The sequence below is a fragment of the Perkinsus marinus genome (genome assembly GCF_000006405.1).
Source record: "Perkinsus marinus ATCC 50983 genomic scaffold scf_1104296961124, whole genome shotgun sequence".
NCBI lineage: Eukaryota > Perkinsozoa > Perkinsida > Perkinsidae > Perkinsus > Perkinsus marinus.
Genome location: NW_003205853.1, coordinates 1 through 26036, shown reverse-complemented (window position 1 = coordinate 26036; position 26036 = coordinate 1). Strand labels below are relative to the sequence as shown.

At 47.1% G+C, this 26036-nt stretch overlaps 10 protein-coding genes and 2 non-coding genes across 12 annotated transcripts; 7 read left to right on the top strand and 5 right to left on the bottom strand.

Moving 5' to 3' along the window:
- Positions 1–144: 144 nt before the first annotated feature.
- Pmar_PMAR021769 (conserved hypothetical protein) lies at positions 145–969 on the top strand (the record flags this gene model as incomplete). Its single annotated transcript, XM_002772403.1, has 1 exon — positions 145–969. One exon carries the CDS (start codon positions 145–147, stop codon positions 967–969), a length of 825 nt encoding a protein of 274 aa, XP_002772449.1.
- Positions 970–1455: 486 nt separating this feature from the next.
- Pmar_PMAR021768 (conserved hypothetical protein) lies at positions 1456–1858 on the top strand (the record flags this gene model as incomplete). The annotated part of the gene is made up of 3 exons (XM_002772402.1): positions 1456–1560; positions 1634–1702; positions 1751–1858. 3 exons carry the CDS (start codon positions 1456–1458, stop codon positions 1856–1858), a joined length of 282 nt encoding a protein of 93 aa, XP_002772448.1.
- A 656-nt stretch (positions 1859–2514) lies between these two features.
- On the top strand, positions 2515–5006 carry Pmar_PMAR021767 (NADPH--cytochrome P450, putative; the record flags this gene model as incomplete). Its single annotated transcript, XM_002772401.1, has 4 exons — positions 2515–2712; positions 2762–2916; positions 3315–3466; positions 3517–5006. 4 exons carry the CDS (start codon positions 2515–2517, stop codon positions 5004–5006), a joined length of 1995 nt encoding a protein of 664 aa, XP_002772447.1.
- Positions 5007–6199: 1193 nt separating this feature from the next.
- Pmar_PMAR021765 (conserved hypothetical protein) lies at positions 6200–10045 on the bottom strand (the record flags this gene model as incomplete). Its single annotated transcript, XM_002772400.1, has 13 exons — positions 6200–6218; positions 6266–6417; positions 6465–6534; positions 6580–6658; positions 7456–7520; positions 8037–8051; positions 8102–8256; positions 8740–8797; positions 8899–9066; positions 9119–9240; positions 9559–9659; positions 9703–9855; positions 9901–10045. The coding sequence occupies 13 exons, from the start codon at positions 10043–10045 to the stop codon at positions 6200–6202; spliced, it is 1302 nt and encodes a 433-aa protein (XP_002772446.1).
- Positions 7299–7369, top strand: Pmar_PMAR021766. The gene has a single exon. It is a non-coding gene; the product is annotated as a tRNA-Gly (tRNA).
- Positions 10046–10441: 396 nt separating the features above from the next.
- Positions 10442–11715, top strand: Pmar_PMAR021764 (ubiquitin-conjugating enzyme E2 J1, putative; the record flags this gene model as incomplete). The annotated part of the gene is made up of 8 exons (XM_002772399.1): positions 10442–10568; positions 10618–10745; positions 10789–10927; positions 10981–11072; positions 11125–11257; positions 11312–11460; positions 11521–11577; positions 11626–11715. 8 exons carry the CDS (start codon positions 10442–10444, stop codon positions 11713–11715), a joined length of 915 nt encoding a protein of 304 aa, XP_002772445.1.
- Positions 11716–12032: 317 nt separating this feature from the next.
- Positions 12033–12775, top strand: Pmar_PMAR021763 (conserved hypothetical protein). Its single transcript, XM_002772398.1, has 4 exons — positions 12033–12227; positions 12276–12374; positions 12422–12563; positions 12617–12775. Exons 1-4 carry the CDS (start codon positions 12070–12072, stop codon positions 12689–12691), a joined length of 474 nt encoding a protein of 157 aa, XP_002772444.1. The 5' UTR covers positions 12033–12069; the 3' UTR covers positions 12692–12775.
- Positions 12776–15904: 3129 nt separating this feature from the next.
- On the bottom strand, positions 15905–15975 carry Pmar_PMAR021762. The gene has a single exon. It is a non-coding gene; the product is annotated as a tRNA-Gly (tRNA).
- Positions 15976–17031: 1056 nt separating this feature from the next.
- Positions 17032–18370, bottom strand: Pmar_PMAR021761 (hypothetical protein). The gene is made up of 7 exons (XM_002772397.1): positions 18255–18370; positions 18072–18206; positions 17862–18003; positions 17708–17796; positions 17541–17661; positions 17402–17494; positions 17032–17348 (listed from the first exon to the last, which is right to left on the bottom strand). Exons 1-7 carry the CDS (start codon positions 18350–18352, stop codon positions 17235–17237), a joined length of 792 nt encoding a protein of 263 aa, XP_002772443.1. The 5' UTR covers positions 18353–18370; the 3' UTR covers positions 17032–17234.
- A 1299-nt stretch (positions 18371–19669) lies between these two features.
- On the bottom strand, positions 19670–20605 carry Pmar_PMAR021760 (hypothetical protein; the record flags this gene model as incomplete). The annotated part of the gene is made up of 2 exons (XM_002772396.1): positions 19670–19852; positions 20459–20605. The coding sequence occupies 2 exons, from the start codon at positions 20603–20605 to the stop codon at positions 19670–19672; spliced, it is 330 nt and encodes a 109-aa protein (XP_002772442.1).
- Positions 20606–20845: 240 nt separating this feature from the next.
- On the bottom strand, positions 20846–24163 carry Pmar_PMAR021759 (lectin-domain protein, putative; the record flags this gene model as incomplete). The annotated part of the gene is made up of 13 exons (XM_002772395.1): positions 20846–20922; positions 20979–21052; positions 21104–21159; positions 21477–21523; positions 21764–21890; positions 22407–22497; positions 22591–22671; positions 22723–22820; positions 22867–22976; positions 23429–23492; positions 23758–23881; positions 23922–23968; positions 24035–24163. 13 exons carry the CDS (start codon positions 24161–24163, stop codon positions 20846–20848), a joined length of 1125 nt encoding a protein of 374 aa, XP_002772441.1.
- A 631-nt stretch (positions 24164–24794) lies between these two features.
- On the top strand, positions 24795–25035 carry Pmar_PMAR021758 (40S ribosomal protein S30, putative; the record flags this gene model as incomplete). Its single annotated transcript, XM_002772394.1, has 2 exons — positions 24795–24888; positions 24944–25035. The coding sequence occupies 2 exons, from the start codon at positions 24795–24797 to the stop codon at positions 25033–25035; spliced, it is 186 nt and encodes a 61-aa protein (XP_002772440.1).
- Between the last annotated feature and the right edge of the window lie 1001 nt (positions 25036–26036).

Genomic DNA, 26036 nt, shown 5'->3' with positions numbered 1-26036 from the left:
GTATAAATCAGGCAGTGCGTACAGTGTCGCGACAGTATAGCTGTAGTTCTTCAGTGATTCCCTCGAAAAGAGTCAATTCGGACATTCGCCCTGCATTTGACCATGTTGTGCTCGTCCTCGTTGATAGTTATTGAAGCCTTGTCTATGGCAACAAGTATCGTCGCCTATCTCCTAGCGCGATCGGCTTTTGTTGGCATTCATGTCGTTTATCTGTATTGGTTGAACTTCATTTTCAACGACCCGTTCGGTGTTGGTGGGAATACTATGGATGCAAGAGAAATCCTCCCATTCGGGGAGTGTACACATTTTGACCCGAGGGCTTTCGTCGCGAACATCGGCTCATTTCTGATATTCTCGGTGCCGCATTCTCTGCTGGCCAGAACTGCAGTGAAAAAGCGCCTTGGTCTATACAACAAGCCATACGAGAGACCTTTGTTCGCCTTCATGAGCCCGATAACTTGGTTCCTTAGTATCCACACCTGGACTCCCTTTGACAACTGCGCTCGATTCGATATCACCAACATCAGCGCCGCTCAAGTCCTCGTGTTTGGTGGTATATTCCTTCTGGCTAACTTGTATTTACTTGGTCTCCTGTACACTCTGCCAGATCATATCCTTGGGACCAGTCATTATAAGTATTGCGAGGGTGAAAAGCATGCTCATAAGCTGCTGACGAACTTCCCTTACAATCTGGTTCGTCATCCATCGTCCTCGTCTTTCTTATGGATGTATTGGGCCCTCCCAGCGTACACTGGTAACCATCTTCAGCTCGCTGCGTTATGGACCGTCTACATTATACTGGCAACGCTGTTATTCGAAGAGGGTGGCCTTAGGGGACCCACGGGGGAGTTTGGTGAAGCTTATGAAGAATACGCTAGTAAGGTGAATGCCTTCACCCCGAGCAAGTATTCTATCGCCACTATTTTCGGTTGTCCGATGGGGATTAAAGCCAACGGCAAAAGCGCGTAGAGAGATATGAACGGAGAAGTTATAAACATTTTTTGAGTTGAATTGGGTGGTTTATCTGCTGGTACTTCTTGACAACCCGATGAGTCGATTTATAGTATGCTTATTATTGAAGTCGTTGCCACATCGTGTCATTCTTAGCCTTCCTGTGGCCGCTCTTGCGTTGATAGTATGGAGGTATTTTGGTCACTCTAATTGGGTTTTCCAATGTATAAGTTGACTGGTGTTGAAGTCTCATGACGGGATAGTTCTGTGTAGGGTAATACTCCCCGCGGTAAATTATTAAATACATGCTCATGGCGTGCACAGAATTACCTCTGACTTTGTAGTGACAGCGACCCCTTCGACTCCTCTGAACGCCGTCAACCCAATTCTTGCACGCATGCGCAAGCAGTAAAAAGTTTGGGGCGAGCGAGAAATGCTTCGAAGTATTCGTGTAGGGGGCACTGTTGGGAAAGACTATTTGTCCGTAGTGGCATTGCATTAGAAATGGGCGGGAGACGTCTCCTTCACGGCAACTACTTCACCCGTTATCTCTTCGGTTCCCTCGCGGTTATATGGATCGCTGAGTATGCTGCTGCCTGCCAATACGGGGTATTACACGAAGTCTGCACATCGAACATGCCTCGTCCTAACCTACTTTGTATCTTTCTCGCTAAACCTTTAGATACCGCGCCATCGCAACCCCAATTGGATGTGGTCCTGGTGGCTCGAGAAGCAGAACCAGATAAAGAACGTGAGTCGTCATCACTATCATCGACCAGATCCTCTATTCCCATACTAGGGTGAGATCCCCGCCAACACTCCGGGTTATGCCATGGTCAAGTGGAATAACGAGGCCGAACAGAGGTGGCTTAAGACCCTCAATGTGGAGGCCATGAATGAGGAGTAGCATACGCTATTGTCAGTCGTGGACACTCTTGGACTTTAGGTTCGCGAGGCGTCGGGAGGCATATTATAAAGGGCATGGTCATGGTCACCAAGGACACTAATATGTCTATTTTTGCTCATTGTTATCACATCCGTACGCTAGGGCGTCGGGATAGGACCATCACTTGATATGGACATTTTGATGTGGTACATGTTGCGCTGTAGTCCAGGAGGGACACGACACAATAGCAATTATGACCCAACGTTGATTTTTCTCTGAAGTGGGCCACTTGTTCTGGCTGGTCAACGCTGCTTGGGCCAACTATCAATGACTCAACTAACCTCGGAGCTAACACTGAAGTGGATCGTTTCCTGAATCGCCATACACTGTCCCCACTAAATTGAATTTCTTATTGATCTATATGAGGCATTGTACTGATCTCGAAGGGCTCACCATGATTAGTTATGGCTTAGAGAAGTTCAACATGGATCGGTGATGAATCAATACTGTCAATAGTGTCATCACCTACTGGCTAAGATGCCCACACGTCCAGGATGGATCGAAAATAACCACGGACGAGAAGTATCGCTGAGGGGACCCCAACGGGGGGAATTGCCATTACTATCCTCAATCGTGTGGCTTCTAAAGGAGCTCCCTGTTGATAGTAATTGTTTTACATGTCGAAGTTGCCAAAGCTTCCCCAAGGGCAAAACGTCTACGTCTACTACGGTTCTGCAAGCGGACGGTCAGAGGAAGCGGCGTTCGATCTGTGGCGAGAACTGAAGTCCCTGAAGTACCCCACAGTCCAGTTTAGTGGTCCACAGGCGTTGGATGCTGTATCGTTCGAGGAAATCTTCAATGGGGAGGATAAGACGGTATAGGAGCATCTTGCTGGTCATCAGCGCTGGAGCCTGTTGGTAGTAGGTCATATTCATAGTATCTACGACTGGCCAAGGGGACTGTCCTGAGAACATGTCGGTGTTCTGGAAGAAGCTTAAGGGCAGCATCGTGGGTAGAGGAGGCAGACGGTCAACTAATAGGCTTCCTGATTGTGCTGTTTTTGGTCTTGGTGATAGCAAGTAATAGGGCAGTGCTTATGGGGTTCGGATTAATGTTATGGAAATGCTCAAAGATCTCTCCTGGCTTGTTCTTGATGTTTTACCGGGGAATATCCCGAAAATAAGAGTAGTAAGGACTCGAATCTCGAGCCTGCTCATAGCTGGTAGCCACTTATTGTAGCCTATTGGCTCGGTGGATATAAATTTCATTTATAACGACTGTCGAGGGAGGCTCCGTAGTAGTATCGTTGTGGGAAGATCTACTAACATGGGGAAGTAGAGAATTGACAAGAAGGGGGTTATTTTGCGTGTGCCCCTCAAAGGGACCACGGCTCATTACTTTATCATCTCGACCTCCCTATAACCCAGCTCGGCGTTCTATTCGCCCATCTGCCAGAGGTGTCAATTCGAATGTATAGATACAAGTACTACAACGTGGTGTCCAGGAGGCTGTACGGCATGTTGAAGCGTCTGGGCTGCAGTATGGTCCATCGACTGGGCTGTGGTGATGACCAACACGACTTCGGCTATGAACAGGAGTTCGATCCGTGGTTGGCCGACCTCTTAGGAGGTAGTACTCCTCTCACCAACACCCTCCTTGTCGTACACAGTTCTTTTCAGTCGAGCCCGATGTCCAATCACGGAAGCGGCAGCCCCTTGAGAAGACTCTGTATGAGGTCCGGCCGTGGACTGAGGGTCAGCGTTTGGGCCGAAGTTCGACCGACCGACAGCACAAGTTGGCTACAGTTTTATGGCGGAAGTGTCTCACCCCTCGTCGCGAACCAAAAGAGGCTATTCACCTCCTACGTCTCTTCCTGCCAGCCGGGCATTGGGTCTACAAACCTGGAGATGTCTGCAAGGTCTGGCCCGAAGTCGACTTTGATATTGTGACAAAGTTCGTGGAGGACACTTTGGGACGGCAGTTGACCGACACTGTCGTGATAGAGCCTCGGTCCCAGTCTAAAGAGTTGGCCCAACGGTTGCCTTGTGGTCAGCCTCTAACTCTCGGGGATATCTTTTCTAAGTATTTGGATATTACTGCTATTCCAGGAAGGTACTTCTTCTCCATCATGGCCGAGTACGCAGACGAGGCTTTGAGGGAATACGAGGCCGGCATGGCCCTCCAGGAAGAGATTGAACTACTGCGGGACAAGTTGGTCGAGTTCGGTTCTCGTACACCAGATGGGAAGAATAAGCGCTTCGAGTACTGCGAGGCGGAGCAGATGTCGTACGCGGATGTCCTGTGGGATTTCCGTCGGATCAGCGTCCCTTTGGACCGGTTGTTGGAGTTGATACCACCGATAGCCCCTCGCAGCTATTCCCTGGCTAGCTGTCCAGACCTTCATGCCTTCTGGAGGGCCATGCCGTTTGGACCGGGGCCACGGCTCGGTGGTCTGGAGTTTGACTTGTGTGTCGGACGGGTCACGAGGACCACGCCCCTGTTGAGGGTAAAGAAGGGCCTGGCTAGCACGTATTTGACGAAACTTCAAAAAGGGGAGTCGGTGAGAATCGAACTCGCGCGGGGTCAGACTCTTGAGAATAGCGGCGTGGACGATCCCCGGACTCCGCTATTCCTGATGGCGGTTGGTACTGGTGTAGCGCCTATCAGGGCCCTAGTCCAGAAGCGCCTCCTCCAGGTGTGGCATGCCCAGCGTTCGGATCGTCTTGGCCGTATCGATGTGGTCCTTGGTCACCGGCACCCTCACCAGGACTTCCTTTTTGGACAAGAATGGCAGACCATTGTTGACAGCTTTCCGGACCTCTTTAGAGTGGTCGCTGCCTGGAGCCGACCGGACGATCAAAATGTTGTCGATCTGGTCAAGTCTGATGATGCCAATAACAGTTATTGCTACTCTGATCTCAAAAGTGATCCCCTGCCAGAGCATTTGGTCGGCAGGAAAACTTGGATTCAGGACGTGTTGAAGGCGTGGGCGTTCGATTGGCCAGTGGTCCTCTCCCAAGGAAGTCGTACCAAAATGGTCTTGGGAGGCAAAAGCCATCCTATGCCGATGCAGGTGTGGCAGACCCTCAGCGAGCTGTCCCCGGGAGGAGAGGTGGATCTGGACAGGGCCCGCAAGCAAGGCCGCTACTTTACTGACACTTGGGCTTGAACTGTATATACCACTATCGTTGCATTCCTTGTAGTATTGCTATGTTGGACACTGTCATTGTTCCTTATTAGTTGCTGTCACTAGTCTCTGTCGTGTTGATATTAGTCTATGGGGAGAGGGCAGCATCAGCATGCTTTGAGGAATTCCAATGAAGCAAATCGTTTCGAGCACGTCAATGGCGTTCAGCAATGCTGAATCAGCATCCTTCTCATGGGTCGCTTTTCTGTCCCTGCTTTACTAAGGCTTGATAGTGGTACATTCCATAATACAATCCTCCCAGATTTCGCAGACGAAGGTCAGGCAGAGGACCATACGGACCGTGAAGGAATCTGGTATTCGTATTGGATTTTTGGGATTTGGTATGGGCTAACAGTGGGTCCTCCGTCAGGTCCAAGAGAGGGAAGTTCTACGGTCAAAAACCATCACGAGGAACATAAGCATAGTGTGATGACATTCATGATGCTAGTGCTTGTGACTAGGGAGGGGTTTGGTTGAGGAAGGAAAATACGATCCTTAGGATCGCCGAACTCCTTGTATGACGCCCTGTCGATCACTAGCAACATCGCTTTCATGACTCCCAATGTGGCCCGGGGCCATTGGCCATAACGTCCACGGCCAGTAGATATCACAGACGTTGAAACTCATATAGTAAGAGATGTGTAAGAGGCTGGTGAGGACGGATTTCTCAACGCGAAGCCTAATGACACATCGAAACTCTTGTAGGTGTGGCAATACAGTAACGGTTTCAGCTCCGAGTTATTCGACATTATTTCTCCCGTTTCCCCTCTGCCCACACGAATCGATAGCCTGCATTCCGCCAACATTACCAGCTCGTTACCAGTGAATACACGGGATCCTCCGGAAACTTGACAATATTGAAACCGCAAATGACAAGATAACTGTTCGAGAACTCTCAGTTTCTAAGTAGTGTCCTTCTGCCAGCACACGCAGCGTCAACTATCACTCGGAAAAGCCCCATCAGATTGGTACGCGCGTAAGGACCAGGAAAGACAGAAAGACGGTATAAGAATAGGACATTGTTCGTGTGGCCCAACTCAACAGCAAGACACGTTAAAAAGCATCGACCTACTACGGCTCGTAGATGATTCAATAGTAGCGAGCAACACATGCTCATGAGGAGGTGCTCCAAAAAGGACCGCCAACCTCTGTACGCTTTGTTCAAGCATCTCTCATTACTTCTTAACCATGTATCTGACATTAACCGAATGCGTCGCTTGTCTAGTGCAGGAGGGACTCACATTGCCGAGACGTAGATGAAAATGGCGACTGGCCAGAACATAGAATGGGTGTTGATCATAAGCTCAGCGAAAGGGGTTGCAGGGTCGTGTCCACCCCAGTCAGTCCTGGCCGGCCACGGGATGTCTGCTCGAGCAATTGAGGGGGATAATAACTAACACAGAGCATCTTATTGAGAGGGACTGATCATCGATGACTTACCGGATTCCTTCTTGGTCTTCCACTAGCTCTGGCAACCGCATTGGACATCAACGACGACACAGAAGTGATCCTGAGAAGTTGTTAAGATCGATCACCTAGAGAGGTTGAGGCTCACCTAGCCAGATCAGCAACTTCGGGAGGGGGCTGGGAGGCAGTCGGAGGAGGACTGAAAGTCATATCGAAGAACCGATCAGCTAAGGGAAGACATCACGATCCCGCGACGACCCGTATGCACAAGACAGCGGTGTGAGATACGTCGTACGGCCAACCCGACTAAGGTCATCAGGAGGTATCTTATCAGTGAAGGATGCCATACCGCTCGGAGTGTCTCGCAATCTAACCTGACTCTCTAGTCACAGGAATAGAAGTCGATGCCCCGGTGCGATCCAAATCAACTCAAGCCGGTTGGGACGTTCGGGCGATGCAATAAGGAGACATTCTCATAGAAATATGCACATCCCGAGCGGGCCAGAAACAGGCAGTAGGAATCCAACAAGTCGGCTCGCAAGTGATACGGGTCCACTCTTGCAATGTTCTGAATGGAGGCTAGTAGATGAAAACTACGAGAGCAACACAGTCCAAGGGCGGAATCTGCAAGAAAAGTGAACCAAACGACGAGCCCGGTCGATGATTCGTCACGCACGCATGCGCAGAACATGTGATTGCGAAGCTCACGCGTTGTGGTAAAACTATTTGCTCGGCCTATCGAGTCGAGAGAAGGAGGAGAACGGATCGTACAAAGTTGCCGACACCACACCTCACGAAGGATACTCAAAGGCAACAGACTTGCTGAGAGGTGTGTATAACGATCACAAAACAGATATAACATCACTTGCATCATTGGTCTAGTGGTAGAATACAACGTTGCCATCGTTGTGACCCGAGTTCGATTCTCGGATGATGCACTTTATTCCACAAAAGAAGGGACATAGTCCTACTGTTTGTATTAAACCCACGCATACGCCATATACCCCCAATCGATGACTACTACCACAGCGCCTAGCGACCTTCGAGCAAATACCAATAAGGCATAGACTACCGGAGCGAGCCTCATGCCTACATCCGGCATTCCACCCACTCGAAGGACAACAGCTACTCTATTCTCAGGATGAGTCAACAAATATACAGGAACGGTTGAGAACACACTCATCGAGAGTGAAACCATATTTAGAGACGTATTCGACCTCCACTTGATGGGTATAGAGACGACCACCGATGACTCGACTGCCAATGCTACGATCACTGAACTCACGAAGGTAATCGTCAGTAGCTAGGTAAGACTGCGCGACACACCCATCAACAGAGGTATCCACTGTTCGCCGTTGTAAACATACAGGTGACTAATCAAACGGCGCCGTATGGGCAGTAGGCATATCCAAGCACTAAAAACAGCTGAGGAAAAAACGACAGTGAGAAAAGGCACTAGTAATAATAACACGGCATAGAGATAATCAGAAGAAACACATGATAGTAGACACGGCAACTGCGACGAGAAAGAACTAGGTCAACTAGGCAGAAACGGATCCAACAGGGACGAGCAAGGGCGTGAAGATCATGCGAACAAGCGCTCACTTTTTGACCATGTACCTACAACAGGACAAGTACCAATAGGGATGAGCCGACGGCAGGAGGCCTACGCCGCAGAGAGGAATATGAAGATGGCTACGGGCCATACAGTAGAATGCGTGTTGATGATGAGCTCAGCAACTGGGCTGGCAGGGTCGTGTCCACCCCAGTCCGTCCTGGCCGGCCAAGGGATGTCCGCTCGACTCACTCTCTCAGGTAGTAGTAACTGACATGGAAGTGGACAACGAATCCAGCGATAGTAAACCCACAGCCGACTTCACTGATCGTCCTCTTGCCCTCGACACAACGTTGGACCAAAGGGTAGACAACGAAGTGATTCTGGAATAGAACTATAGCAGAGGGAGATCTTCATAAGACTAACCTGGTCAGGTCTTCTACTCGACGTTGTGTACCATCCTCTGGGAAGAACATCGGCATACAAGAGAGAATCACAACTACCACAAGGGAGGGCCGACAAGATCACCAAGCACTACATATCATATGCCAATCGTCAGCGACCTATACAGCTCACACTTTACATACTAATAAAATATGCGATGAATGAATTACACGAGTGTCTAGGCGATGCTTTGACCATAAACTATGAAGAGGTACATATGTAGTAGACGAGGAGCAAACGGTAACTCGACAAAGAGTGTATGGTATTGGGAGAATTACTGCATGGGAGTCGTCACGCCTGGTCCGTTACGTCGGTTGCCCACCCAGCCTTAACGTAATTGTAGAAGTCGGAACGGCTCAAATTGTAACTGACCATTACAATGAGGGAACTCTACTGAGGAGAAGAGGCGAAACCACAAGCATGGATTCGGAAGAGCACTCCCAGTAGGAGCTTCTTCGAGACGCTTACTCCCTGTCCCTATCGTAGAAATTCACCTCGCCGGTGAGCAAAGACCGATGGTGAATTTCTCGGTTGGGCCGAATTGCTATCTCGGGGACAGGTGGAGGTGGCTGTAGATCAGAAGTCAGATCTAAAACCCTGCTATACCGTGACTCCCTCGTGAATCCAATCATGTACCTGATGACCAGAATCGATCGCGGTGGTGAGGAGAAGCACTAGTGGAACTTACTCTTCTAAGAGGTCTGAGTACTTATAGACAAACTTCCGTTCAGCCGGGGAAAGGCGTCGACCTGCAATAGTATCGCCTGCCGACTTCACCCCAGACGACCCATCCTCTCCACCATCAGTAACCTGAAGACAACAACAACGAATCTAACGATAACCACTTTGATACATAAATACGTCCATATGTATACCCTGTACGAGCATAGTAGTGGCCATGACTACTCCCTCACTGTTCGCGATAGTGATAGTTGGATAACCTCACCGAAATTCAATTCTTCTCCTGTTTTCAACGGTAGTAGTCGCTACGATACATGATAATTTTACGTCATAATGCACATATACTCTACTTCACAATAGTAATGCTACGATAATGCAACCTATCAACACGGTCTTCTGTTTCGATGGATTTATCAATTGAAACATAAGGCACAGAGTCGATAGTACTGGTCGAGGACCTATGAGGTCAGCCAACACATAGGCCGAGCCAGCTTGCCATCGAAGACACATGAGCACATCTAGTCGATATTGGAGGTAGGCCAAAACGCCTGAGGGCAATGAGGATATGAGTTGGCCAGAAGGAGGGCGTACATTGTCGATTCCGAAGAATGGCGTCCAAGTAGACGACAGGGCTCAAGGATGCTCTCTTCTTCGTCTTGTTGCTACCACCAAAATCATCATCGTCATTGGCCGGCAGTCGGCTGGCCACGTGTTGTGCAAGTAGAAGCCTCTGGAACAGGTCACCTGAATGAGAGCGAATACAGGGGTCCATGATTCGGGTTAGGGTACCCATTTCCTTCACAACCGAGCGAATCTTCTGGGCATCGTAATTAGGCAACCACTCGGACTCTCTGGCGCTCCGTACCAAACTGACAGCGTTGGCAGTGAGGCCACCGAGAGACGAGGACGATGGAGCTTGCTGAGGTGGGCTCATGGGGTGATGACCAATAACAACATTGCAAAAGGAATATTGAAGATGGGATGAATGGGTTCATTCCGGACCTACTTTGAATCTTTGATCGATATTCGAATCTTGCTCACACTGCATAAATTTCATACCTGTTGTTGAAGCCACGGCCCCCGACGGAATGAATCATCGTCTACTGCTTAGATTCAATTCAGTTCATGAGCATCACTCCCATCGACCTGCCCGCCCCAAGACGAACACTGACTGCGGAGGGACTTGCGTGCTGCTATCGTCTCAGTTGTTCGGAGAATTTCGTGGCGCGCGACATTTTTCAGAGTTCATGATCTCGAGAGACTCCAAAATTTGTCTCACAGATTCAGGATGGAGGCCAATTTTTCAAAGTTGATTTTTCTACTTTGTACAATGGCGACTACGAACAGCAGTAGTAGCGGCTCTCACGTAAACGCGTCGAGCCAGACGATACGGCGTATTCAAAGGGAAATCCTAGAGATTCAGCGCAACCCCAGCAGCAATTGGACTGCCTCTCCCAGTAATAACCATATTTCGCTAAGGCTTGCCTTTGACCATCGACTCTGCAGCTGCCGATAGCATCTTCGAGTGGCACTATACGTTCAAGGGACCGCCGGGGACTGAGTTCGAAGGTGGACGCTATCATGGCCGAATCGTTTTGCCCAGCAATTACCCGTTCGGACCGCCGGTCATCATGGTAAGCTGCTCGAATGCACCGGTGCATGAGTATCTTCGTTCAGTTATTAACCCCGAATGGTCGTTTTGAAGTTAATAAGAAAATATGTTTGTCGATCTCAAGTTATCATCCCGAGTTGTGGCAGCCCGCCTGGGGTATTCGAACCATTATGGAAGCTCTCAGGAGCTTTATGCCCACCCCTGGTGAATCTTCACTTCCTCACCGATTTTGAATCCTGCATCTGCGCACTATTCAGGTGAAGGAGCCATCGGCGCGTTGGATTGGCCGGCAGAGACTCGCCGACAGTTGGCCGAGGAAAGCCGAGCGTGGACGTGTAAAATGTGCGAGGTAGTAGCGGTTATCGATGGGTTGGAAGTCGGCGTTTATCTATCCTTCCTAGGCGTCCAATGAGGATCTCTTGCCGGGAGGTGACGACGATAAAGAGGATCTTCCCCGACAGGACAGTGATGATACTGAGGATGTGCCCAAACCTATGGCTTTCGTAGCCCTCAATAATGAGGAAGAGTTGCCAAGTGAGAAGCGCTGTTTTTACACTGCAAGATGAGGGTCAAGGTTGTTGCCTATAGGTAGCCCAAAGAAGGCAATCGACGACACACCCGAGATACCCACTCCCACTGGAAAGCAAACAGATTCTCCTGGCGGCAATGCAGATGAACAGAGCAGTGCGGCGGCGTTAGCCAGGCGTCCACCTAGGAAGATGTCGATGCTCATGCAGGTGGGGTCTTGCTCTGTTACAAGTGCCTTTCAGGGCTACTGAGGTATTTGTCGTATTCAGTTGCTGCAATTGCCAAGGAATTCGGAGGAATCTGGGTTGTTCCTGATCAACCTTGGAGTAATGCTGGTCCGCTGGGAGAATTGTCCCTAATGATTCTCTGCTCAGATATTAGCCGTCATAGGTTTCGCAATAGCCCTCATCGTCGACTGCTTCAGACATCCCCCAGAAGCGTTCATCGGCCCTAGCGGTCAATAGGGAATGCTCCTTGCCCAAGATGGACTCGCAGCCATCAGAGAACTGACCCCAGTTCTAGTCCCAGGGAGGGTATTTTATTCATGTACTATAGCATAGACCATTATCAGCTTTTGTGGAAGAGTAGATTCGCTTACTGTGGTGTGTTTTTCTACTCGCAGCCTCTTGTGTTCGACACATCCACCGTCTATTACCGGTAACTGTCTGGTAGTTGACGATGACGTGTCTTATACGTTTTTATCCACACTAGTGAGATCACCGATAGGAGGATATCCGTGTTGAGTTCAGCAAAGCGGGATGAGGTTCTCTGCAGCATTTTTGGGGTCCTGTCATTGTTGACCGATTTTTCTCCTTCAAATGACTGCGGGTGCTGCCTCCAACAAATCAGGCGTGGTGTCTGAAGCTCAGAGATGCAAGTTGATCCATGCGGAATATAATGCTTGCATGGCTAAGTGTAATGGTAACCCTTCGAGATGCAGTAAGCAGGAGCAGGCCTTAAGGCAGTGCGGAGAGAGGTGACATACGGTGGCGGTAGAGTGACGTTGGACGAGTACTCGTGTTAGTCTCGGCATCAACTATTGCATCCAGGAAGGCATCGATCTCATGCAGTGTGCCAAGTCCCCTACCCAAGATGGCTGTGCTAAGCAGTTCATCAAAATGAGGTATCACTCCCGTCACTGTCATAAACGAGGGGCTCTGTTGAATTCAGAGAGTGCAATCGTCCTAGCGGAGCGGAGCTGACTGTCTCCCAAGCCGGGGGCTATGCCATTGGCGGTACTGATTCTGCCAAATCTCGCTATTTGAGAGGCGCGGAGAAGCTGTTGGGTGGTAGACCACCTCAGAGGACTGCGGTAATCGCCTCGTAATCCTCGCGTATCCCATCGAGAGACTTCGACATTGTTAGGCACAGCTTTCGGCGGCCTGCGAGGCTTATGCCGAGGCCAATGGTATCGGCGAACAGAAGAATACTCGGTTCTAAGGTTAGTGTATCACTCTGATATCTATGCCAAATATAGGACGGTCCAGGCTGTGGTTGATATTGATATACGTTTCTAGCGTGTTGGAGATTGTGGTCATGTGTTATGAGTAATCACTAGGTGGTGGTTGGATTTGATCCCTCGTGGGTGAGACTGAGATGTTCATATTCGGAGGAGTGAAGGTTAGATTTGAATACGCGAGTATATTATTGGACTCGAACTCAAGCCTATAGATGAGAAGAATTGCGTTACGGACCGTTACGGCGCACTTTTGCGGTTACGCTTCAAGCTCCGTACCGAAAATTACGACGCCGTAATGGGTCTTCCGGAGGTGCGCAGGGAAAAACGGGGATTGATCATTCAGGTCGCCTAAATCTACTTATGCGAGGCCGCATCCCTAGACGAGACCGGCTCGGCAGTTCCAGGCCAGCCTGGGACGGACGGAATTTGCAAGGCGGACGAGTGGTAAATGCGAAACCAAGTGTTATTCTCTCAGCGGTTCGGTTGAATCCGAGTCACCAGAAACGAGTTTAAGAACAATGTGCGCTGTGGTGGAGTGCATTACAGCGAATGTTTCCGCCACAATTTCCAAAAAGGCAGTTCAGCATCAAGCGTAAGCCGTAAGGCCTTTTCGTAACCGTAGACTACTTACGTTACGCACACCGCAACGTAAACCGTAAGAAAACGTTACACTGCCCATCTATACTCGAGCCCCTGCGGAAGCGTTGTATTCCACCACTAGACCCAGGCTACAAGGAGAAGACGTGGGGAACACTCGAGTCATAAGGTTGGACTCTGGCATGAGGCGTGGAGCCATGCGCCCCTCATGCTCATTATGATTCATTCACTATGAACCCTTATTAATCGCCGTGGGTTACAGGTCATAATCATGCAAGCTTCACCTTTGAGGTACGCCAATTGTCCCTACTGATTCATTCTGCCAGAGAACCCTCCCATAGACTATTCTACGACCGAACGCTATCCGTATAGCTTTTCCCTTCATCGTCAATCCTTCTAATGTTTCCACGATCTTGCGGCGCAGGGCTCTATTCTCACATCCAAGTTCACTGTCTTAACAACCGTTCTATCACCGACTTGGACGGTACATGCGGATGTGATAGATTCCGATCCTCATTCCAACACTCAGAGTGAATATGACTGCTGACTTTCAACTGGCTTCTCGGGAATTCTACTTTTCTTTCAATTGAATATGCGCAACACAACTCCATGTAACATTGTAGTGGCATCAAAGGAGCCCTCCGTGAGGATAGGCAGGTAATCCACTTAGGAACATCAATGCTGAATTGCTCATGAATAGAGTCTTAAAGACCGACTAGATTTTGACCAGGGATGAGTCTGGCAACTTGTCATGTACGAGAATCACCTCATACCGCGCAGCTATCCGTCACTTTGAGACCGCGTTTGATCTCAGCTACTGGCACTCCGACCATCTGCACCATATCAGTCTCAGTCGCGCACGTGTCCATCCTTCTCAATTCACCATCGAAGGGTTTCTGAGAAGCGTCACTACCCATCTACTCGTAACAATAGCCATGCTATACATTTCGAAGTTTCCCGGAACGCGATATGAGATGAACTTTTCCTACTATCACTGATCGTTCTACTAGTTAGTATATTATACTACTAATAATCTACCAGTACTATCGAATACTAACTACACTGTGGAAAATCCGTATAGAAGTGGTTAACCTGCTCACGATGGCAAGGACAATTCAACACCCCCCTTAAGTCTTCGTGCCAAGTGGGCATGCATAGGTAATACCTCTGAGGCATCAACTGGGGCTGATTTCCTCACGATCCGTCTCCTTCTCATTAAGATGAAAAATCTCAGCGCCAACACACCGAGGAGCTGAGAGACACCATGCGACGATAAGCTGAAATTCGTGCGGTAATGGCAAAAGTCTACAGCCCACGAGAACGAGGCGCTACGGCGTGATTATTCTTATCGGACACGACGAATTCCGTGGAGGCCCCGAGTGAGCCAAGTTGGCTCCATTTGAAGGTCAATTTATGGCCTCACGAAGGAAAACATTGTCCACTTATACGATTCGAATATATGTTATCATTGTGAGCGTCACGCATCTCCACTCCTTACCAAATAGACAGCAATCTCTATGAGGAAGCATGAGAGGCCAACTGTATAGATAACTCCACTGTTGTTCACAATATTGGCTGCATCCTCCCATTGGCTAGGGAGCATCCCGCTACAAACGTACCTTAACAGAGCATATCCAATCATCACTTTCAGCCTCCGATATTCGATCATATCGAAAACTGTGTGAACGTCTCACGATTCCAGAAACGCCACAAGGGACAAACATTCTAAAGACACTCCCTTCTGTCTCACACATCAAAAAAACGTAAAGGGATCCCCCGAGGAGTCCATGGCTCTCCATGGCTCTACACTGTCCAAATTCGGAAGCTGCTATAGTGGTGACCCGACCGACCGTTAACAGTAAAACAACCTATGGTCCATTCCCGACGACCTACTCGGGATGGTTCATTGCGTCAATAACTTTGCCAGCTGTATCAAGGGTGCAGGAAGATATCACCCGATTGGCCAGAGAGATGTGCGAGAACATCTAGAGGAGAATTGGCGGCGCGATACATGGGGTATCAATTCGGCCTCTACCTGTACTATAGTCACTATTCGGAGGCCAATCATGGTCCATGCTACAGCTCCGTAAGCCAAGACCATCCATGATGAGGCGAAGACCAATCCGTAGTAAGGCAGCAGGGGTAAAAAGGGGCTTAATAATGATAGAAAGTTTGACCTGAAAAATGATGTGTGCCCGTGGGATCGAACTGGTGCCCTTTTTTGACTCACAAATCGGTCGAAGGGATCGACAATATAATCGACATTGTGATGAAAGTGAGATTTATCAATGGTGGGAAATATGTGAGGAAGATGAACCCTCTGACACGACGAGCGTAACTCCTCTCTACCATATCGATACCAATCCTGAGAGATAATCATACCAGCAACTCCCAGTTGATTAACAAGGGCTTCTACTACACCTCAACAAACTGCGAGGAGGAATAGCATTCGCTGTCATTCGACTTGAGACTAGGCTTCACAGGCATTAGAAAAGGAACGATTGAAGACAGGACTATGAACGACAATGGAATCCACCAAGAGAACTTAGTGTGTACAGGGACAAACGACGCAAATAGGTGATGGTTCGGAAATAAACTGCATCATCCGAGAATCGAACTCGGGTCACAACGATGGCAACGTTGTATTCTACCACTAGACCAATGATGCAACTGATGAGTAAGACGATATCAGCCCCGTGTCTACTCGAAGTGCCCATTCACTCTCTCTACATAACGTTGCGCAATTCAACTATGAACTTCATTCAGAAATAGTGAACAATCTTATCACAACAACCTTATCAGGGATGGAACGGAAAACAAGTCCTCGGAGAGCTGAAGAATAAACAAATCGGCAGGGGAAGCTTCTCTCGGATGAATGTTAGCGTCGCCCTAATGCCAGGGGAGCTGTTGGGGATTTTCCTCCAAGTGAACTGATAACTATCTACAATAGAAAGTGGGAGAACAGCAGCATACGGGTATCAGTTTCGTGAATGGTTATTATCATTGATCAAAAGAGCCATTATAGAGCTACAATTGATAAGGGAGACGCAGTCATCAGCGGACAACCGCACGGGTGTTACCATCTCGAAATCTCGAGGCTTCTTGTCGTTTCTCACACTGCGAGACCGCTGGGCAACCCTATTAAAAGGTGTCGAAGGAGGGGGACTCCCTTCCCGCGCTTCTAAATCGACATCACTGCAAGAGGTCGATCGTTTCATCGACCTTCATGGAATCTCTCGCTACCGTGCCTTCTGCCACAGCTCCATCAGTTGGGCGCATAAGACCCTGAGGCAGCGTATGCTTAGCATACCTTCTCCGCAAAATGCATTATCTTGGCGAATTTGTAGAACGAAGCTATGATACCCACGAGTTAATCTAAGACCATCCAAGACCGACTCTACCAATCAAAAACAACAAATATCATCTCACCGCAATACTCTCATTATGCTAGGTCTAATCAATTTTTTGCGAGCGATAAAATCATCTACTGTTGAAACGCTTGAGCATGCTCACATACTGCTAGCTTCGAATCGGACTCCTGAAACCGTTGCAGGAGGAGATGAGAGTGCAAGGTCCTTTATCGTAAAACTACTGATGATGGTTGGAGATACTGAAAATGAACGCCACTCTGTATCACTCACTTCGACTTGGAGACATGCCCCCTCGCATGATGATAAACACAACACATCAGTTGACATAGACCTCGAGAGACCTCATATCACCACCAAACCGGCGACGACAACAACAACGGCCATCTTAGACTTCATCAACATTGGTACAAAATATGAGGAGACTATGCATCGACAGCACATGCTCAGCTGTAGTATGAGAGAGAGAAGGACCATGTGGTCAATGCATAGTCATCACTAACATAGGTCAGCCATTCTAAGTATTTTCAAAAGCACCCGAGAACCGTCATCGTCCGAGCTACACTTGAATATTCTCCTCTTTATTCTTCGGGCTCGACACAGGTACACCAACAGCAACCTTATCCGTATCATCAGCCTCAGTGCCTCTAGCAACATACCCGCTAGTGATAACCTGAACATTAGTTTCACATGTGCGACTATCATACCACTCATTCCTCATATTACCGTAGCATTCACGCCTCCCATCGAACCAGTGGTCGAAATCCTGAGGCCATTCCTCAGCTTCGAATACCACATTAAAGCCAATGCCAACAACATCTGAAAATTAAACGTTCGAACCTCATACCACTCCTTTCCTAATTACCAGATGTAATACCACCACCGGTATGAAAAACGAGAGGTACATCACGAAAGTCAAGCCTTGATTATTCGCCCAGTGTTGGAACGTCGAATAGTCCAAAACCGAGTAGAATGAACATGCGTATCTTCAAGATCAGCAACTTCATCGTCGCGCACTACTTTACCCCTTACGTTGGATTGACAACGGCCGGGACTACCCTAAGCCCAGAGACTTCACACTCCTCTATAAGCGTCTCGCACCGTTTCACATAGTCCAACACCTGAACAACATTCCAATTAGTCATGAAGCTGCTGCACAAAAGGGACAAAAGCCGCCGACAGTTACCTGCCAAACTGAGAGGATCTGACACACTGCCAACGCACCGTTGAGAACAGCGTAAAGACCCATAAACGAACGACTGTTATTAGCGTAAGAATAATACAGAGCTGTGGGGGAGACAACCGTGATGGCCAACAGAACATAATACCTGGAAAAAAAACGACATACGAAAATCGTAAAATGCTTCGCTCCGCCGCCTTTGCACTTGCTACTCACCATATGTAGACAGGTACCGATACGAACCACACTGCGATGGCGAAGGCGATGCAAAAAACTATCGGTACGAGGGACAGGTAGAATGTGAGCCTTACTCTGAAGGCCAAACGGTCATCTGCAAGATGTATTCCAAGCCTGGCAAGACATGAGGATGATATCTCCATCGCAACGATGAGAGCTTACACCCTTTTAGGCTTGTATGCAACTCCTTGTACCGTAGGGAAGGATGACGGAGTAGCAGCAGTGACAGGGTTGATCTGGGGACTGCTAGTTGTTTGCATTTATCAGAGTTACTAACTGTCACAAGAAATAGTACCACAAGGCGAGCGCTGCTCAAACAGCTGCCGTGACACAATGATGCAGGGAGACAGATCACACAATATCACGTATTCTTGGATCACGCGTGCTACAACACAGCATAATAATCTCGAAAACCATCACCAACAATGACTGAATGTTGCATGGCTCCTATGCAACCTCCAAGGCAGCTCACTTACCCTCACGTTCTGCCTCGTACCCAATACGCGACAGGTTCATGAACAACACGTCGATATGAGATGATCCTCACCCACATGGGGACATCGTCGTGACGCCGCTAACCAGATGTTGCCGGTGACCTCTCAAAGCGGCGTCGAATTCTATCCTCGCACCTTCCTGCTCCCCATCCCCCACAAAGTTGATTGCTCGAAATCTCGCGGACCCGTAGTATCGCGGATAAAATGAATTCAGCATCTTTGGGCATCCAGAGTCAAGCCAATTTATAACGAGAATAATTACTCTCTCAGTAATACTTGCGACTATCCATCGGAAGACCCCGGGTCAAATCCCCAATGAGTCACATTGAACAATGCTTAAATTCACTTCACTTGTGTGGATCATTTCCATCAACTAGTTTGCCTTCTATCCACTTACTCACATCCCTGTCCTAAACCCTCCTTTTCCTCGTCGTGTTTCATATCACCAAGTCGGTGGAACCGCATGCAGCTGCACCGACCCTTCCTAGCATCTTACATAATCGATAATTCAAATCTTCGCTGTGCGCACCGAGCAGCGTATCTTCCCTCCAACTCGACATATCTCACAAGATACAAAGGATATGAACCACCTTAGATTCTTGACCACTTGCGGTCGCCACTTATTCATCATATGTTGGAAAAAATAAAAGAATGACGCTTTTCTTGCTTCGCTTCGCTAGAGAAAGGAAAACGACAAAAATAGTACATTCGGAATATGACGAGCCAGACAGCTGTCAACATGGTCTATAGATCAGCGGTCGCATCTACGTTCTCATAGTGCGCACGCATAAACAACAAAGAAAAACTTGCTCACGACCACCTCCACCACCACAACGACGATGACGAAGAGGAGGAGGAAGAGCGCAGCAAATATTCACCGACCATCAGTGATAACTCTCCACAACTACTACTTATCATATTTCTACCCAAGACTAGTACTATTTTACAAGCTGAAAAATCATCAGGGTATTTCCTCCGACGTGCCCCACACCCTCACCGACGAGGATGACTACGGCAATCGACTTGAGAAATAAAATCATCACAGAAAGTTGTCACAATAATCCATAATAATCACATCCAATATTAGAGGTGTTTAAGGTGAAGCAGCGAGCTATCCCCTTCCACGTGAGGGAATAGCTCTTCTGCCAGAATGTCAAATATAATGCGCGGTTCGTCAAAAGTGAGTCTATGATAGTCTTCAGGCGATAGATCATGATACCTTTCAGCATCCAAACGTACAACACAAGACGTAGTGAATTTGAGGACCTGACCAAAACAATATCTTAGCGGAGCGATGCAAAACTATCATCGCTATTACCTCAAATTCTGCTGAGGGGTTCGGAGGGCCCTCTAGTATAACTTGATACCGTAATGGTATGCCAGAAGTACTACTAGACGAGTCCATTGTACCCTCTTCCTCCGATATAAAAGGAACTGGCGGCGACATTAGCATCATCATCGGAGCGCTAGGTGGCAGGCCAGTGAAGCAGCATGGCGATGGGGGCGCGTGGATTCGAACAAACGTATTATTCGGTGCCCTATGATAAATACCGTTCAAGGTGAGCTCCAACACATAGTCAACCTAAAAATTAAGATTCAAATATCGCTTCGCTCCGCTAATATTATTACCATCTCATTTCTGCTTATACAATACTCACGTACGTCCACTTTCACGACACTGCAACCCGATACTTCAATTTTTTCCGTAACTCCGTCTTTAATTGAAATGATCTTAGCATCGAAAAAATGCTGCTTCGCTTCGCTAACTATCAACTCATCTTCTTCAACTTCCAACAACGTCAATGATTCCTCGTTGAATCGACTACCCGTATCTTCCGTATCAGCGCACAGCGAAGATTTTCCCACTCCCACTGCAGGCCAATTCTCCTTCAGAGTGGCCGGTATATTAGGCGAAGTCACAACAGCCGAAGTTTCTCCCAAACCCCCGACAACTTCTTCCGAACTTTCACTGAGTGATGGTAGGACTACCGGATTCGATATAGCTTCCGAAACAGACATTTTTGACAATCCGAAATAATAGGGAATTCCTGGAAAAAAACACATCCGGAAGAATTTAAAATGAACCCAACACTATAATCAATAAGTGATGAAACGCCGAGGCTCTCTAGTATAATGACGAGCTCCGTCACGCGCCACGAAATTCACCCATCACTTTCCACCTTTGTGGGAAATAAAACTTCGCTCCGCCTCCATATCAACCTTATGTAAAAAAGATATTTCTCGCGCGCTACTACAAGATTAGAAAAGATGCTTTTTCTCCACGACTTGTAATTGTCGCCAAACATACAAACCACCGACGACAACTACTATGATACCTGACAGAAAAATTGAGGAAATGCAAGATTTAACAAGATTGCAAGATGCTCCTTACAAAGCATAAAGAGCTTATTCGCTAAACTATGCGAACTGCTGATGGAATCTTCCAAATCATCACTTATCAGCGAACTGACGAAAATACACAAACATGCAACGCTTCGCTCCGCCTGTAGATATTACCGTCCATCATTACCATCAACCTTGGTTAACTGCTCTCTAACCTTCTCAACACGGTCCTGATAATGACGCACAGTGAAGATTTCATCCAACATACACAACCGATGATACACAAATGAAATAAAAAATAAAATAAAGTTATTCCCCTTAACAGTCTCAATCTCCCTAACGTGTAATTGCAAATTAATACACAAATAAAATCGCAATCCATCCAAGTTGTTCCTCGAATAAATCAAGTTGACGTGAACGTTTGTGTGGTGACCTCCTTTTACCACCATTACTGTGAGAACTATCACGCTTTCAGCCATCCCCTTAAACGAAATATACATATACGCGTCACGACCAACTCCATTCAGAGATTCCCTTTGTGTGATACCTTATGATCGCCGGATTCCCGCGTGAGCATCTCCTTTAACCAACCATCTGAATCTTCACACAGACAGTCCCCGAACTACAACATATCCTCAAATCTTCCTGTGCGCTGATAATAATAACAACAACAATAAAGATACTTCTCAGTAGCTTTGATTCCTTCCTCAATTGCTTCATTCGTGACTCCAAATCGATAACTTGATGAGTTATTTTACGTGAACGAAAATCGCAAATCCACAAACTAATCGCTACCATCGCTACTACTACTACTACTACTACTACTACTACTACCGAGCTGAGCATGGACCTTAGCCAGTTCTGGCTGGGTTGTCTGTATGTAGTTGAGGAGTATCTCAGTGACCTTCTGGAGAGCCAAAGTCTGTTGAAAGGTATCCTCACCAATGTCCTTCGTCAGTAGCTGACATCAACGAGAACAACTACAGCGCGGACGAGAACACCGATTTTTAAAACGTCGTATATCGATTCATATTGCTGATAGCGAGAGTTGGTCTTCGAACACCCGATATTGCATACTGTTCTAGTTGCGGCACGTTAGGCGCTATTGCCGCCTTTTATCTTATAGTGTACTAAAACTACATATGCCATGCCTCTGAAGTGAATCAAATCTTATATATGTTTCACTTGCTATTGTTTTTTCTCTATAATATCCTTATTGCTACTACTCATCGTAGCCGTTATAATTAGTCCCTATCGAATGAATAATTGTTAACTAACCAGCCTGGGACATCACCATTGATCAGTAACGACGAAAAACTAGAATTTGTTATTTCCATCTACATAACAACCTGCTATTGTTTTCTTAGTAACGTCATACGAGATCCCTTCGCAGGAACTTCTCTTTGAATAGAAAAATGTCACTCAGAGATATACGCTAATGCATAAGCCTTTAATACCAACAGTTCCCTCAGCCTACTTCTTGCCAATCGATCTTGCCACCATCAGAAAGCTCATCAACTACTTCCTGTGATAAGGTCTCTCCTGCTTTATGCATATCCATGTTGTACCTAAGTTCGAATATACATCTGATCCTATCAAGATCATCACACATATATTAATCAAGTGCATGCAGAAGTTATGGGGTAGGGAAGACTACTTACACATGCATATCGATGATAGACACCTTCTCAGTGGGGAGAGTTTGTCCACTCCACGACGTAAAGCCAATATAACCAGATGACCTAAAGATGATGATGATGTGGAGGAGGAGTGGTATGATACGCCCGACTTACGGCAATGATACACCTCTCTTTGTGGTGAGGTCACTCCAATGTCTATTCCCATCACGATAACGAACCATAATGAGATCCGGACGAACACGAATGCCAATCTAGGAGCGGAACTTTCTCTAATAAAAGATGAATATAATATACTACTCTAACAGGTGCACCATTGGCATGTAGGTTAACCCTAGCTGAGGAGGCACGATCTGGTATATCCCGGTCGAAGGATATCGTCTGGTCGTTCCTATTGGTGATTACCGAAACTGAGAAAAAAAAATTATTCAGATAGGGACGGTATCAATCACGATTTTCCGAAATGAGCTTACTTGCGCATTTTCCAAGCAAACTTTTCCCTCATTGTGACGTTTACTACCAAGTAAAATGATGATGGAAAATGTCAATACGAAGGTGAGCGATGATTGTACTTGCCAATTCGTAAGCAAATTCCAATGTATTTTTTTATGGTGGAGATAATTACGTCTAACGCTCTTAAAATATAGTATGTATTCTCTGCAACTTTCGTACACTTTAAAATTGTGTATATAATTTCCATCAGTTGTCGAACTAGAATAGATTTCCATTAATGGAGTTTCACCCGTTTTACGTGAAGTAGCGTAATTCTCTGTGAAAAACGCTATATTGGCGATATGCAGAAATCGTGAAGTATATTTTTCACTAGTGTTTTTCATATGAGTAGTTGATGCCGGAGGTTTACCTGTGTATTCATCTCCTGAGGCGCCTTTAGGAGTAAAAACGATACCAAAGCCATCGAAACGTGACTGAGAAAGACGCTTTACAACGCGGGAAGGAAAACAGAGAATTAAAGATCAGTGTGGAAGGGAAGAACATGCAAAGTGTGTTGTTTGGAACATGAAACCTGCGAGAAAACTTTGGAAAATTCTCATCGTTTTTTCTGTACACTCCTGCCCAAATTCGTATGAAAACTAGAGAGGAGTCTTCTGAGCTCAGCTGAGGAGAGCGAACATGAAAACCAACACTGTTGAAGATAAATTGAGAAATATATTTTTTCACGTTTTTACTCACCTTCTGGCCGAGAAGGGAATAATCAAGTGCGTTGAAGGCTGCCCTCCAATCTTTCTTATTGTCACCTTTTTGTAGTTCGTCACGAATCTTCGAAAATTCAGCAGTATAGTTCATCGTAGTAAACCTAAAGTAGTCGTCCAAACGATGCTGCTAGTAGTTCTCACCATAAAGCGAAACCCGAGTCGCGACTTCCAGATGGACCATCAGTTACCTGACGGGAAATGTACCCCAATCGTACATGATTCGTATCTTGCCATGTCGAACCTAAGATACTTACCGAGAGATCGAATAGGATTTCGAAGTCGGTGGTTTCTATAGGCATAGTGTGCATGAATATACCGTATCTTTGGGCGATACTAGGATTGAGTATAACATGATCATCCGTAGCGACTGTGGCACCGTTCATAAACCAATCACCTAATTTGATATTATATCTATTCCTTATCTATAATCTTACCAAGTGTGTTGGAATAGGTTAATGGGCTGACAAAGCTGTGCCTCATGAGTTCCATACGTCTACCCCAGTCTAAAAGTTGAAATTGAGGTGGTCAATGAGTTTACATCTCTTACGGTGTCGTCGGCTTCGGTGGTAGGGTATAGCATCATCCTCAGCAACGACACAAAACACCAGCAACCACGAGACGATGAAAAATAGTGCTGATCGACGAATCATTGAATATCCAAAGGCCCACTATGGTAAGATGCAAAGTAGGCCCGGGCGTTTCCGCGTCTCTCAACTCCAACCCTCCATCTTGCCACCAAAAATCTCATCGAAATAATTGTAAGTTTCGCTCGCCATTCTAATCGATTTGTCATTAGCGAGGTGCCCGAGCCGTCCAAAGGCCTCTTCACCGGTCCGGGCGTTCGATAAGACGTATCGATGTTTAGAAATATATTGGCATAGGCAGTTCCGTCAAGTGTACAGTAGTAGTGGAGGTAGTATACGTGACGATTCTACGAAGGAGTGGTATGATTATAAGGTTGGTAGAGTATGCTGTGATAGGTAGTTATAGGCTCTTCCTGTTGTTGTTGTTACCATGGGAAAAGTTCACGGATCGTTAGCTCGTGCCGGTAAGGTTAAGAATCAGACTCCTAAGGTCCCCAAGCAGGAGAAGAAGAAGGCTATCACTGGTATTGTTATTTCTGCGTCTCATACCACTCCTTTCCCTCATCGTCATTCTCTCAGGTCGTGCTCGTAAGCGCATGCAGTACAACCGTCGTTTCTCGGCTAAGGTGACCGGTGGTCCCAAGAGAGGCCCTAACTCGAACCAGAAGTAAACGAGTTGATTTACGAACTGTATCATCATCGTAATAGCTCGACTGCCTACTACTTCTAGTCAGTAGCTTGTTGGGTTGTTAAATCGTAAAGTGGCGGTGGAGTGGTATCAGTTAATATTATTATCTTCCGCTGTCTCGTAGTACCAGAAAGTACTGCGGCGGGGTGGTAGGGGGCTCAGGGGATAATCAGGATGGAGTAGAGCAACAAGACGAGTTTGATCATCACATATTGTTGTCATCATCCTTCGATGAGGAAGAGTTACGGTATCCATTACGGATGAGTGAAGGTGGAGGAGGATGGAGGTAGGCCTAGTGGTAGTAGTACTAGAAGGTCTGAGACTAATAGGCATCTATACAATGTGGAGTAGTGCCTCAACTTGAATTAGCCTCATCATGGTAAAAAGGTTGATATGACTTCTCAACGTTTACGAAGCGTTTTACAGTCTGCAAGCAAGTTATTGAGCTTGATAATATTATAACGACAACATTGGTTTGGTTCACATTGTGAATAGTTTTCTGAAACGACTTAGTCGGTATAAAGACCACCCATCGAAATGCCTGCCTTGTATAGTATTAGGGGTAATAGAACAGCTTTGGTTAGTGCCGTGTAATACGATTCCATAATCGTGTTGTATTATTACTACTCCTAATGGCATTTGTATGGTGAATAGCGAGCAGTAGTAGCAATGTGGTGGATCTTTTCTGGTCGTCCCTCCCCTTCACTTCAATATTCGTATGTTCATTTCAGCCGTATGGAGTCGGTGGACTCTTGTAATGGTGAAGTTGATGATACATCTCCCAATCGGATTGCCCAAAATGCTGATGAATATTTTGCGGGACGAGGAAGGGGGAAGAGGCGAAGTCGAAGTGGTAGTGGAGTGATGCTCTCTTCCTGTCCAGCCGAAGTCTTGACGGCGGTGGCGGGTGCTCAAATGGCGCCGCCACTGGGGATCGAACCTGCGTCTACTCCTCCCAAAGGTCAGCATCCTACCATCAGAGAC

Excerpts from the sequence above, each read along its gene's own strand:
- Pmar_PMAR021761 (XM_002772397.1), bottom strand. The coding sequence starts at position 18,352 with ATGCAAACAACTAGCAGTCCCCAGATCAACCCTGTCACTGCTGCTACT. Across the intron at positions 18,004-18,071 it reads TCGGTACCTGTCTACATATG|GTATTATGTTCTGTTGGCCA; the intron begins GTGAGTAGCAAG and ends TTTTTTTTCCAG. Across the intron at positions 17,662-17,707 it reads CCGGCCGTTGTCAATCCAAC|ATACGCATGTTCATTCTACT; the intron begins GTAAGGGGTAAA and ends CTGATCTTGAAG.
- Pmar_PMAR021763 (XM_002772398.1), top strand. The coding sequence starts at position 12,070 with ATGACTGCGGGTGCTGCCTCCAACAAATCAGGCGTGGTGTCTGAAGCT. Across the intron at positions 12,228-12,275 it reads TTAAGGCAGTGCGGAGAGAG|TCTCGGCATCAACTATTGCA; the intron begins GTGACATACGGT and ends TACTCGTGTTAG. Across the intron at positions 12,375-12,421 it reads AAGCAGTTCATCAAAATGAG|AGAGTGCAATCGTCCTAGCG; the intron begins GTATCACTCCCG and ends TGTTGAATTCAG.